The 12,604-nt window shown below is 45.5% G+C and overlaps 1 protein-coding gene across 1 annotated transcript in view; it reads right to left on the reverse strand.

The window, feature by feature from the left end:
* Nucleotides 1-4,322: 4,322 nt before the first annotated feature.
* RIBC2 (RIB43A domain with coiled-coils 2) overlaps nt 4,323-12,604 on the reverse strand; it is a 31,522-nt gene continuing 23,240 nt past the window's right edge. Inside the window, exons 5-7 of the mRNA XM_040415634.1 lie at nt 12,266-12,493; nt 12,020-12,186; nt 4,323-4,646 (exon numbers count right to left, since the gene is read on the reverse strand). Of these exons, the coding sequence (XP_040271568.1) occupies nt 4,565-4,646; nt 12,020-12,186; nt 12,266-12,493 (477 nt within the window). The 3' untranslated portion in view covers nt 4,323-4,564. The remainder of the gene's footprint in view (nt 4,647-12,019; nt 12,187-12,265; nt 12,494-12,604) is intronic.

Below are 12,604 nucleotides of genomic sequence, written 5' to 3' on the forward strand. Positions count from 1 at the left end.
CTGTGTTATATTTTAACTAATGATATTCCCCCCTCAGGGGGCCTCTTTTTGCCGATTGATATTGGAATATTGGTGAAGCCCATATACCTTTGGAGCTTCTATTGTACTGTATATCTTGAGAATAGGACATCAGTATGCAAGACTCTGGAAACCTCTTTAATTGAACACTCCATGGAAAAGTGATACAATATGTTATGTCCAGTGCAGACGCTGAGTGGGAGGTGCATGACACACTGATTAAAAAATCACCAAAGAGAGAATCCCTGTCTCATGCTCCGCCATCTCAGGCCCTGGGCTAGTTGACACACTGTATCAGTTTTAGGTCTCATGGACACGACCATATGTATTTTGCGGTCCGCAAAATACGGATCCACAAAAAATACGGATGATATCCGTGTGCATTCCGTATTTTGCGGAACGGAAATACGGACATACGGAATGCACACAGAGTAACTTCTGTTTTTTTGCGGATCCATTGAAGTGAATGGTTCCGCATGCGGGCCGCAAAAAAAAACCCGGAACGGACACGGAAACAAAACACGCTCGTGTGCATGAGCCCTTACACCCAGAGTGCTTCCTTAATTCATCCTGGTAAAGAGTTAAAGGAAACCTGTTTTTGTCTTAACAGGATAAAGATATTTACTGACAAGCTGAGTGGCCTCGGTTCAATCAGACAAAATATGTTTGTAATCCCCTTCAGCATGTAATGTCTTACAAAGGATCAAAGCTCTCCTTGTCATGTGACCTCACTCTGATGAGACCCCGTTGATAGCTGGCCAGGTACTGGGAGAAGACTTACAAGAAGTCAGTGGGATCTTGATGAGAAATCGCCATCTGAAGACACAAAAACAACCACGCTGTAAGGACATCTGCTGTCTCCATCTCATGGAGCTTCACAGGGGGGAACAGTTTGAGGTGGGGTGACATAAAAGGGTTTATTTTACAGCCCCTACTAAAGACGGATTATATTTGAGATTTTTATACTTCGTTTTAAAGGGGACGTCTCACTTCAGCCAATTACATTTATCATGTAGAGAAAGTTAATACAGGGCACTAAGGCCTCTTTCACACTTGCGTTGTTGGGATCCGGCATGCACTTCCGTTGCCGGAGGTGCCTGCCGGATCCGTAACAACGCAAGTGTACTGAAAGCATTTGAAGACGGAACCGTCTTCCAAATGCTTTCAGTGTTACTATGGCACCCAGGACGCTATTAAAGTCCTGGTTGCCATAGTAGGAGCGGGGAGCGGGGGAGCGGTATACTTACAGTCCGTGCGGCTCCCCGGGCGCTCCAGAGTGACGTCAGAGCGCCCCAAGCGCATGGATCACGTGATCACATGGATCACGTCATCCATGCGCATGGGGCGCCCTGACGTCACTCTGGAGCGCCCGGGGAGCCGCACGGACGGTAAGTATACCGCTCCCCCGCTCCCCGCTCCACTTACCATGGCTGTCAGGACTTTAGCGTCCCGGCAGCCATGGTAACCACTCTGAAAAAGCTAAATGTCGGCTCCGGCAATGCGCCGAAACGACGTTTAGCTTAAGGCCGGATCCGGATCAATGCCTTTCAATGGGCATTAATTCCGGATCCGGCCTTGCGGCAAGTCTTCAGGATTTTTGGCCGGAGCAAAAAGCGCAGCATGCTGCGGTATTTTCTCCGGCCAAAAAACGTTCCGTACCGGAACTGAAGACATCCTGATGCATTCTGAACGGATTACTCTCCATTCAGAATGCATTAGGATAATCCTGATCAGTATTCTTCCGGCATAGAGTCCCGACGACGGAACTCTATGCCGGAAGACAATAACGCAGGTGTGAAAGAGCCCTTACTAATGTATTGTGATTGTCCATGTTGCTTCAGTTGCTGGCGTGATTCATTTTTCCATCACATTATACACTGCTCGTTTCCATGGTTACGACCACCCTGCAATCCAGCAGCAGTGGTCATGCTTGCACGCTATAGGAAAAGGCTCCAGTCTATGTACACTTCCGCGTTCCTGGCCACCAGAGAGGCCTATTCCTATAGCTGCTGGATTGCAGGGTGGTCATAGGCAATATGGACAATCACAATACATTAGAAGGTGTCTTGTATTAACTTTGTCTACATAATAAATGCCATTTCCTGAACTGAGACAACCCTTTTAACTCCTATATCTCAAAAGCTGCTGCAAGACCAATTGCAAATAGATTTTTTAGCGAGTTCATTAACATAGTAACATAGTACATAGGGCCAAAAAAAGACATTTGTCCATCCAGTTCGGCCTGTTATCCTGCAAGTTGATCCAGAGGAAGGCAAAAAAAAACTGTGAGGTAGAAGCCAATTTTCACCGACTTTAGGGGAATAAAAAATTCCTTCCCGACTCCAATCAGGCAATCAGAATAACTCCCTGGATCAACGACCCCTCTCTAGTAGCTATAGCCTGTAATATTATTACGCTCCAGAAATACATCCGGGCCCCTCTTGAATTCCTTTATTGTACTCACCATCACCACCTCCTCAGCCAGAGAGTTCCATAGTCTCACTGCTCTTACCGTAAAGAATCCTCTTCTATGTTTGTGTACAAACCTTCTTTCCTCCAGACGCAGAGGATGTCCCCTCGTCACAGTCACAGTCCTGGGGATAAATAGATGATGGGATAGATCTCTGTACTGCCCCCTGATATATTTATACATAGTAATTAGATCTCCCCTCAGTCGTCTTTTTTCTAAAGTGAATAACCCTAATTTTGATCATTGCAATAATTATTTTAAAAAAATTGCCCCTAAAGGTGTTTACAACCTTTAGGCTGGGTTCAGACCTGAGCGTCTTTGATATGCGCGTTTAACGCGCGTTTTTGACGTGCGTTTTTTATGCGCGTTTTTTGCAATAGTAAACGCGCGTTTGACGCGCGTTTGTGTGATTGACTGCAATGTCCTATGGCCACAAACGCGCGTCAAAACGCCCCAAAGAAGCTCAAGTACTTGTTTGAGCGTAGGGCGTTTTACAGCGCGTTTTTCAGCGCTGTAAAACGCTCAAGTGAGAACCAGGGCCATAGGGAAGCATTGGTTTTCATGTGTTGAGCGTTTTACAGCGCGTTTGAACGCGCTGTAAAACGCTCAAGTGTGAACCCAGCCTTAAGGATGCAGCCTCGCTTGGCACTTGAAAAGGTTGAGCTGAGATATAAACTTATCCTAACTAGTGTTTGAGTGAATCAAAGTAAGGATATATTCGATTCGCTGTGAAGCCAAACTTCCTTGTGCTTCGTGGTAGCAAATCGATTTAACCTGACAGAGTAAAAAAAAAAAAAAAAAATCATACTTACCTGATCCATTTGCTCGCGATGGGCCGGTGGCTGCCATCTTGCTTGAAGATCTCGCACAAAATCCTGTGCTTGTCACGTATGATGTCATCACGGGCCGTGCAAGATTTAGCGATAGATCTTTAAGCAAGATGGTGCAGCCTTCCCATTGCGAGCAAATGGATCAGGTAAGTATGATTTTTTTAAATTTTACACACTGTTATTTATATCAGATGCCGTGATCCTGTATGAACGCAGCATCTGAGGGGTACAATGACTGGGAGTGGCGCAATCAAAGTAATTAGTCACAAATAATTTTTTTTTTGTAAAATGGCCGAATCAAATTCATTTTTCCATCACATTATACACTGCTTGTTTCCATGGTTACGACCACCTTACAATCCATCAGTGGTGACCGTGCTTGCACACTATAGAAAAAAGCACCAGCCTATGTGTGCTCCCAAGATCCCGGCCACCAGACAGGCCAGCACTTTTTCCCATATTGTGCAAGCAAGGTCACCGCTGATGAATTGCAGGGTGGCCGTAACCATAGAAACAAGCAGTGTATAATGGGATGGAAAAATGAATCCAGCCAGCAAAGGAAGCAATATGGACAATCACAATACATTAGTAAGTGCCTTGTATTAACTTTTACACCTACAGGCTCTGCTCTCTGCAACTGCTGCGCTCTCTGCACTTTGATTGACAGGGCGAGGTGTTCTCACTTTTACACTACCTGGCCCTTTCAACCAAAGTGCAGAGAGAGCAGAGCCTCTAGGTGTAATGGCAACGCCCCCGTTGCTCCTAGAGGCTCTTTTGCATATATTAAAACCTCATTATTCTCAGCAATGCGGGCACATATGACCATGGGACCAACACAGATGCCTTCAGCGGCCAAGTGCACATGTAACAGGCTAACCAGCTTCATAGATACAAATCTGCGGACAGATGCCCTTTAAGAAAAAAAAAACTAGAAAGTGAGCGTCTATGTCTGAATAGTATTTTTTATTAATGACATTCAATACAACACAAAAGAAACTTGAAGAATGAAGTAAATGTCAGCTTTCAACTTCAGAGAACTTCACACCCCATCCCAGAAGTGGAACAATGTGGCAGACACATGGTGGATACATTCTCAGCAGTTGGTTTACATTTATAACAGAAAGATGTGGAAAACACGTGATTGCCGGAGATTTGCATGGTCCCTCATCTAGGACAGGGTTTCCTAAAAGCCCCTCCTATGGAAGCTGCAATATCATTATAACAGAGGTCCTCTACGTATCCTTGGTCATCGGCTGGTTGTGTTGAATTGGTCAAAATACTCATCTGTAGGAGTATTCTCAAATACTTCTTGCTCAAGGTAGTTCTTCCTGAAAAATGAAAGAGATGAGTTTTATAAGTGACCGCGTTCTAATAAAGGGATTTACAATGGTGGGCATGGGTTTATGAGTGCTGCATCAGTGGCCATGTCACCAATAAAACTTTCAGACATATCATGGGGGGTAGTTTCTCTGCTAGTACCCCTCTGTAGTAGCCAGAGTGAAGAAACACTCTGGGGGAGATTTATCAAAACTGGTGTAAAGTAGAACTGGCTGATACTTTCACACACTAACGTTTTTCTTTTCCGGCATAGAGTTCCGTCACAGGGGCTCTATACTGGAAAAGAACTGATCAGGTATGTCCCCATGCATTCTGAATGGAGAGTAATCCGTTCAGTTTGCATCAGGATGTCTTCAGTTCAGTCGTTTTGACTGATCAGGCAAAAGAGAAAACCGCAGCATGCTACGGTTTTATCTCTGGCGAAAAAAACTGAAGACTTGCCTGAATGCCGGATCCGGCATTTTTTCCCATAGGAATGTATTAGTGCCGAAACCGTCCTTCCGGTCTGCGCATGCGCAGACTGAAAAAAAGCTGAAAAAAATAAAGGCCGGATCCGTTTTTGCCGGATGACACCGGAAAGACGGATCCGGCATTTCAATGCATTTTTTCGACTGATCAGGCATTTTTAAGACTGATCAGGATCCTGATCAGTCTTACTAATGCCATCAGTTGGCATACGTTTTGCCTGATCCATTTTGCCGGATCCCTCTGCCGCAAGTGTGAAAGTACCCTTAGCTGCCCATAGCAACCAATCAGATTCCACCTTTTGTTTTTCAGAGCTCCTTTGGAAAATGAAAGGTGGAATCTGATTGGTTGCCATACACAACCCATTCATGTATCAGTTGACCATAGCCACCATGTAATACTACATTTCCCCAGTAGTGTCCCTGAAAGTAAATGTGCGGCTACCTTGGCTAGAACAGCAGATCACTGGAACCTGTGGTGCAGTGTTTGATAATTGCCAGGTTAGCTTAAATCTGAAAATAATTACATTATGGACAATACCCCCCTCTCCCACTGTAATGTGGAGATCTCAGGGCCTCTCCCTGCCTGTGTAACTTCTATTCATGCAGAGGACAGGGTGGGCCATCACACCATTGAGCGCATGTCCGAGAAACGTAGTCTTTGTGAAGGCCACATTTCCCGGACTGACTGTAGGTCGTCTAACCCAAGCTCACTGCATTGTAGTGCCCATACTAAAAAGATATCTAACCACTTAGATACTATGGGCCAGATTTATCATTCGCTCAAGTCAAAATAAAGGAGTGAAAAAGTTGCAAATTTTTGCGCAATCGCTAAAACTGCGCAAACATTTGCAACTTTTATTGGCTCTGCGCTATGCTTACCCTTTTTCTGAAAGTGGGCGTGTTTTCTTATGTAAATGAATCTATAGACAGATTTACAATGGCAACAATTTAAAAAAGTTGCAAAAAATTGCGCAATTTCACCAGTGAGGACCATTCTTTTCTTATGCGACTTTTTAATAGAACAAGCAACTTTTTCGTAAAGACGTCCGACTTTTGTAAAGCCGCTTACTGAAGGATAAACTGCTACCGTCAAACCACATTTATTACAGTATACTTTCACACTAGCGTTCGGGGCTCCGCTTGTGAGCTCCGTTTGAAGGCTCTCACAAGCGGCCCCGAACGCATCCGTCCAGCCCTAATGCATTCTGAGTGGATGCGGATCCGCTCAGAATGCATCAGTCTGGCAGCGTTCAGCCTCCGCTCCGCTCAGTGAGCGGACACCTGAACGCTGCTTGCAGCGTTCGGGTGTCCGCCTGGCCGTGCGGAGGCAAACGGATCCGTCCAGACTTACAATGTAAGTCAATGGGGACGGATCCGTTTGAAGTTGACACAGTATGGCTCAATTTTCAAACGGATCCGTCCCCCATTGACTTTCAATGTAAAGTCTGGACGGATCCGTCTGAACTACTTTCACACTTAGAATTTTTTTTTCACTATAATGCAGACGGATCCGTTCTGAACGGATCCAAACGTCTGCATTATAGGAGCGGATCTGTCTGAGCAGACATCAGACGGACCCGCTCTGAACGCAAGTGTGAAAGTAGCCTTATTAAAAGGACCATTAATAAATCTGACTAAGGGTACTTTCACACTTGCGGCAAGGTGATCCGGCAAGCAGTTCCGTCGCTGGAACTGCCTGCCGGATGCGGCAAAACGTATCCCAACTGATGGCATTTGTAAGACGGATCAGGATCCTGATCCGTCTTACAAATGCATTGAAATGCCGGATCTGTCTTTCCAGTGTCATCCAGAAAAACAGATCCGGCATTTATTTTTTTCACATTTTTTTTCGGTCTGCACAAGGACGGATCCAGCATTCCGGTATTTTGAATAATATTGGCACTAATACATTCCTATGGAAAAAAATGCCGGCATTCAGGCAAGTGTAGTTTTTTTGGCCGGAGATAAAACCGCAGCACGCAGCGGTATTATCTCCGTCCTGAGCAGTCAAAAAGACTGAACTGAAGACATCCTGATGACATCCTGAACGGATTACTCTCCATTGAGAATGCATGGGGATAAAACTGATCAGTTCTTTTCCGGTATTCAGCCCCTAGGACAGAACTCTATGCCGGTGTTCTGTCAGAAAACCTTACTTCCGGAGATGTGCTGGGGGTGTGCGACTCCGTGCAAGCGCAGTACCACGGCATGGTGCCCCCACGCAAGTGCAGTACCAGGGCATGGGTAAGGCAAAATTATAGTGACCATTGACTGATGGACGCGCGCACAGACACCGCGCGTGCGCCCAACCGCGTGTGCACTCTCAGGGGTAAGGAGATCTGACGGTCTTTTGTCCTGTTAAATCTCCTTACCCTCACACTGCACACGCACGGATTGTAAAATCTCCTAAGCGCGCTGTGTAGTGAGGGTTTGGCGCATGCGCGGTGTGTCCGTGCGCACGTCCATGCGTCAGCACTCACAGTAATTTTACCTTACCCATGCCCTGGTACTGCGCTTGAGCGGAGGCGCCGTGCCATGGTAATACGCTTACGCAGAGTCGCACACCCCCGGAAGTCATGTGGGGTAAGGGAATCTGACGAGGTAAGGTTTTCTAACAGAACACCGGAAAAGAAAAACGCTAGTGTGAAAGTACCCTTAGCCAAAAGTGACTTTGGACATATGTAAAAGTGGAGTAAGATGTAAGTGTAATGATAAATCTGATGATAAATAATATGTTTGCAACTGACCATGGCATCTAAGGAGTTACATGGATCAGAGCTAGGACGTTTCGCAAAAGAAACAGCCACAAGGCCCATGAGTGTAGGGCGCAGGGCGGGAGAATTTGCATTTCTTATATCAGAGATGTATATTATGATGAAGTCCTCATACCTATAACTGAGGATGAGGCAGGCTTGGATAAACTCTGCTGCACGTGTAAGAAAGAGTCAAGGTTCATGAGAAGTTCTAGAAGATCATCCAGCTACAAGCCTCCAGCAGGATAACATCCATCCGTAGCACTTGGGGGTGTATGTTATTAGGAGTTATAAAGCTGCACATTTAGATGTCTGGAGGCAGTGTACATCTTACTAGAATATATTTTTACTAGACATTTTGGGCCAGATTTATCATGACTCTGACAGCTCACTCCACTTTCACATATGGCTAAAGTCAGTTTTAGCCAAGTCAGATTTATGATCGGCCCTTTAAGACTGTAATAAATGTGGTTTGACGGTAGCAGTTCATCCGTCAGTAAGCAGCTTTACAAAAGTCGCACATCTTTACGAAAAAGTCGCACGTTTTTATTAAAAAGTCGCATGTTCTATTAAAAAGTCTCATAAGATAAGCATGGTCCTCACTGCAGTGAAATTGCGACTTTTTTGCGACTTTTTAAATAGTCCCAATAGTAAATCTGACTAGAGATTCATTTACATAAGAAAACACGCCCACTTTCAGAAAACTGGCGAGCATAGTGCAGAGCAGAAAAAAGTCGCAAATTTGTGCGCAGTTTTAGCGTTTGGGACTTTTTTTGGGACTTTTTCACTCCATTATTCTGACCTGAGCTAATGATAAATCTGGCCCTTTGTGTACAAGGTGGAGGCCAGAAAGACAGGATCCAATATTCTCCGTACACAGAGGAAAGGGTGAATCTAAAAAGCTTTTCTAGTGCATCCCATTCAATGTAGAGGATCTACATTCATTCATTTCCCCGTTTTGTGTACACAGCTCCTATGGAGACCTGTCAACCTCCATGGTTACAAACTAAAAAATCAACCTTGTGTAATGTGACCCTGTAGTCATACTCCGTAGCATCAGTCCCCTAGTTCTAGGGCTTAAAGGGAACCTGTCACCGGGATTTTGGGTATAGAGCTGAGGACATGGGTTGCTGGATGGCCGCTAGCACATCCGCAATACCCAGTCCCCATAGCTCTGTGTGCTTTTATTGTGGAAAAAAAACCAATTTGATACATATGCAAATTAGCATAAAAGAGTCATATCTTACTTGTGTGACCAGAGAAGAGTCATATTTTCAAGCTCTGACTCATCTCAGGGTAATTTGCATATGTATCAAATCGGTTTTTATACACAATAAAAGCACACAGAGCTATGGGGACTGGGTATTGCGGATGTGCTAGCAGCCATCCAGCAACCCATGTCCTCAGCTCTATACCCAAAATCCCGGTGACAGGTTCCCTTTAAGGCTCCTTTACACTGGCCAATTTTGCAGGCGGTTGTCGGGAAGCAAGCATTCTTTCCCAAAAATCGCTGGCTCGTCAGTGGAGGAGACCACTGCTGTTACATGCAGAGATCTCCTCCAAAGTATGGGGAGGAGCGATCACTAATGCCATCGCTCATCACCATACAGACTCGTTGCCGGCATCAGAGGCTTTTTACACAGCATGGTCTGCTGCCGGCAAATGATGGTTTAGATACCCGCACAAATGATCCAATTAGGCTACTTTCACACTAGCGTTTCTGCTGGATCCGGCATCTGCATCCGTTCAGAACGGATCCGGTTGTATTATCATTAAAGGGGTTGTCCGGGTTCAGAGCTGAACCCGGACATCCCTCCATTTTTACCCCGACAGCCCCCCTGACATGAGCATCGGAGCAGTTCATGCTCCGATGCTCTCCTTTGCCCTGTGCTAAATTCCACAGGGCAAAGGCATTTTTAGGAGTTCCGGTGACGTACCGGGGCTCTCCATGGGGCTGACAGGAACCCCGGTGACGTCACCGTCACTGATGGGCGGGATTTAGCTCTGCCCTAGCCAGTAAAACGGCTAGGGCAGAGCTAAAGCCCGCGCCTCAGAGCCGGTGACGTCACCGAACACACTGCCGGGCGGAAGTTACCGCCCGGCAGTGTGTTATTGTAAACAAAAAAGCCTGTGCCCTGCGCGATTTAGCACAGGGCAAGGGAGCGCATCGGAGCATGAGATGCTCCGATGCTAGCCTCGGGGGGCTGTCTGGGTGAAAATAAGGGTATGTCCGGGTTCAGCTCTGAACCCGGACAACCCCTTTAACATAGCCAAGACAGATCCGTCATGAACTCCACTGAAAGTCAATGGGGGACGGATCCATTTTCTATTGTGTCAGATAGTGTCAGAGTTGACTTGCATTGTAGGTCATGACGAATCCATCTTGCTCCGCATCCCAGGACGAAAAGTAAACCGCAGCATGCCTCGGTTTTCTTCTCCGGTATGAGAACAGAACGCATTTTGGAGCATTCCGTTCTGTTCAGTTACGTTTTGTCCCTATTGACAATAAATGGGAACAAAACTGAAGCGTTTTTTTTCCGGTATTAAGACCCTACGACGGATCTCAATACCGGAAAATAGAAACGCTAGTGTGAAAGTAGCCTTACCCATTGAAAGAGTGTTTCACTCATCATCGGGTAATCGGCGGCACCTTTACACCGCTAGATAATTGCTAACGAACATTCCTGAATGTTCGTTAGCAATTAACTGGCGGATTATTGGCCCGTGTAAAGGGCCCTTTAGATATTGATGACCTATCCTCAGGAGAGGTCATCAAGATCAGAACAGTGGCGGTCCAACACCCGATGCCATCATGAATCAGCTGTCTCGGGCAGCTACTGGCACCGGAAGTTATATAGTGGACTTTGTCAGAAACAGAAGGCTCTGTCCACTGTTCCAGGCACCAGCATACTCACTCAGAGCTGCAATACCCCAATACAGCCACTACGCATTAGACAGAGCCTTCTGCTTCCATCTCGATCCACTGTATAGTTTACCCAGCGCCTGATTGAGCTAATCAGTAGGGGTAGCAGGTGTCAGACCCCCACAGATCTGTTATTGATAACCTACCCTGAGAATAGGTCATCAATATGTAAGCCCCAGAAAACCCCTTTAATAGCCTTCTTGAAGTTTGACAAGGCTATTTGTACTCTGTAACCATATAGACATAAAGGTTGAATAAGAGCTGAATACAAAAACTATAGATGTGTAAGACTTTGCAAAATTGCTTCCTGTTTTATTTGAAAGGCATAGGATCAATACACAATTGGACGCAAAGCCTGCCAGAATTCACCAGATCTGACACTGCCCGATGCAGACGGAATGTCCGCTGGCTCCATTACGTACTGGGTCCAGTGGAGATCCATACGAATTCCGACAGACAAGCGGAGAACCAGCCGGACACAAACCGCTGCTGCATGCTGCGGTTTGTGTCTGGCCAATTCTCCGCTTGTCTGCCGGAACAGCCATGTAGGAGTTTCACACTGGAGCCTACTCCTGACCATAAGACCAGGCTTATTTTGACCTTCTACCACTTCTAATTTAAAGGGGTTGTCAAAAAAGCATCTATGCTATGTCTCTCTATGGGCAATGTCTGGCCTGCAATACCAGACACAATCCATGGACAAAAGTGGTGCTATTTCTGGTAGAAAAGCCAAATGCTTTTTACAATTTTGGACAAGTCCTTTAAAGGTATTGTGTCACAAAACATATTCTACATTTTTAAACCAGCATCTCGATGTAAATACTTTTCTAATTGCATGTAATTAAAAATGTAGTATAGCCAGTAAGCTATTCAATAAAATGTATCTGTATAGCACCACCTGCTGTTTGTTCTTGTCATTTTTTTGTCAGTCTCACTGAGCTGGTCAGATGTGCTCAGTTTAAATTTTCAACCGCCACCAGCCATATGTTCTGTTAGAAGCTGTGGCAGTTACAGGGAGAGAACGGCAGCAGAAAGGTCCCCCCCCCCTCCCCCCCGAGCTGTCAGACTGAAGGTAATCTAGTAGAACAATTGGAGATCTCTGGATCCATCTGAGGTACAGGGCTGGTTCTACCTTTATTAGAAAGGTATTGTCATGTATTATTTTTATTTCTTACATTAATCATGGCATAATCCCTTTAATGTAGTTCAATGCTACTCACTGGGCTTCATGTGCCTGTGCGAGCTGCAGGTTGATGTGATCCTGTGCCTTGCGTAGCTCCCGTTCTTGGCGTTTTTGTTGCCGTTCCAGAAGAACCATAGCCCGGGCCTCTTGCACTCTCTTCCTATCCCATTCTGCTTGTCTCTGTCTTTCTTCCTCCTTTAGTCTCTGTGGCAGAAATGGATTATTGGGATATAAAGCTCAGATCTCCTGAGTGACCCCGGGCTACCCAAGCACACCAACATACCATCTTCTCCTGGATCTGGTGCTGCTGGACATCAAAAACTTCCTTCATCTGCTCTGGGGTCATTCCCTTCCAGCGATCAGGAACCACACGGTGAGGGCCAAAGGAGCTGGTCGCTTGAGCAGGGTTTTCCGACAGGAGGTCTCCTTCAGAATTGTTGGTGACCTCTACAAAATTGTCTTCTTCTTGATGTTGTTTTTCTAGCTTTTTTCTTTCTAAGCACTCTGAAGCCTATTCATATAAAGTGATTCCATTAATAGTATTGTATGTATTATAATACTGTATGTGTTGTAAAACGTTCTGTATGTATATGTTGTGATATTGAATATCTCATAATATTGC

The sequence above is a fragment of the Bufo bufo genome, chromosome 1 (genome assembly GCF_905171765.1).
Source record: "Bufo bufo chromosome 1, aBufBuf1.1, whole genome shotgun sequence".
NCBI classification, from domain to species: domain Eukaryota; kingdom Metazoa; phylum Chordata; class Amphibia; order Anura; family Bufonidae; genus Bufo; species Bufo bufo.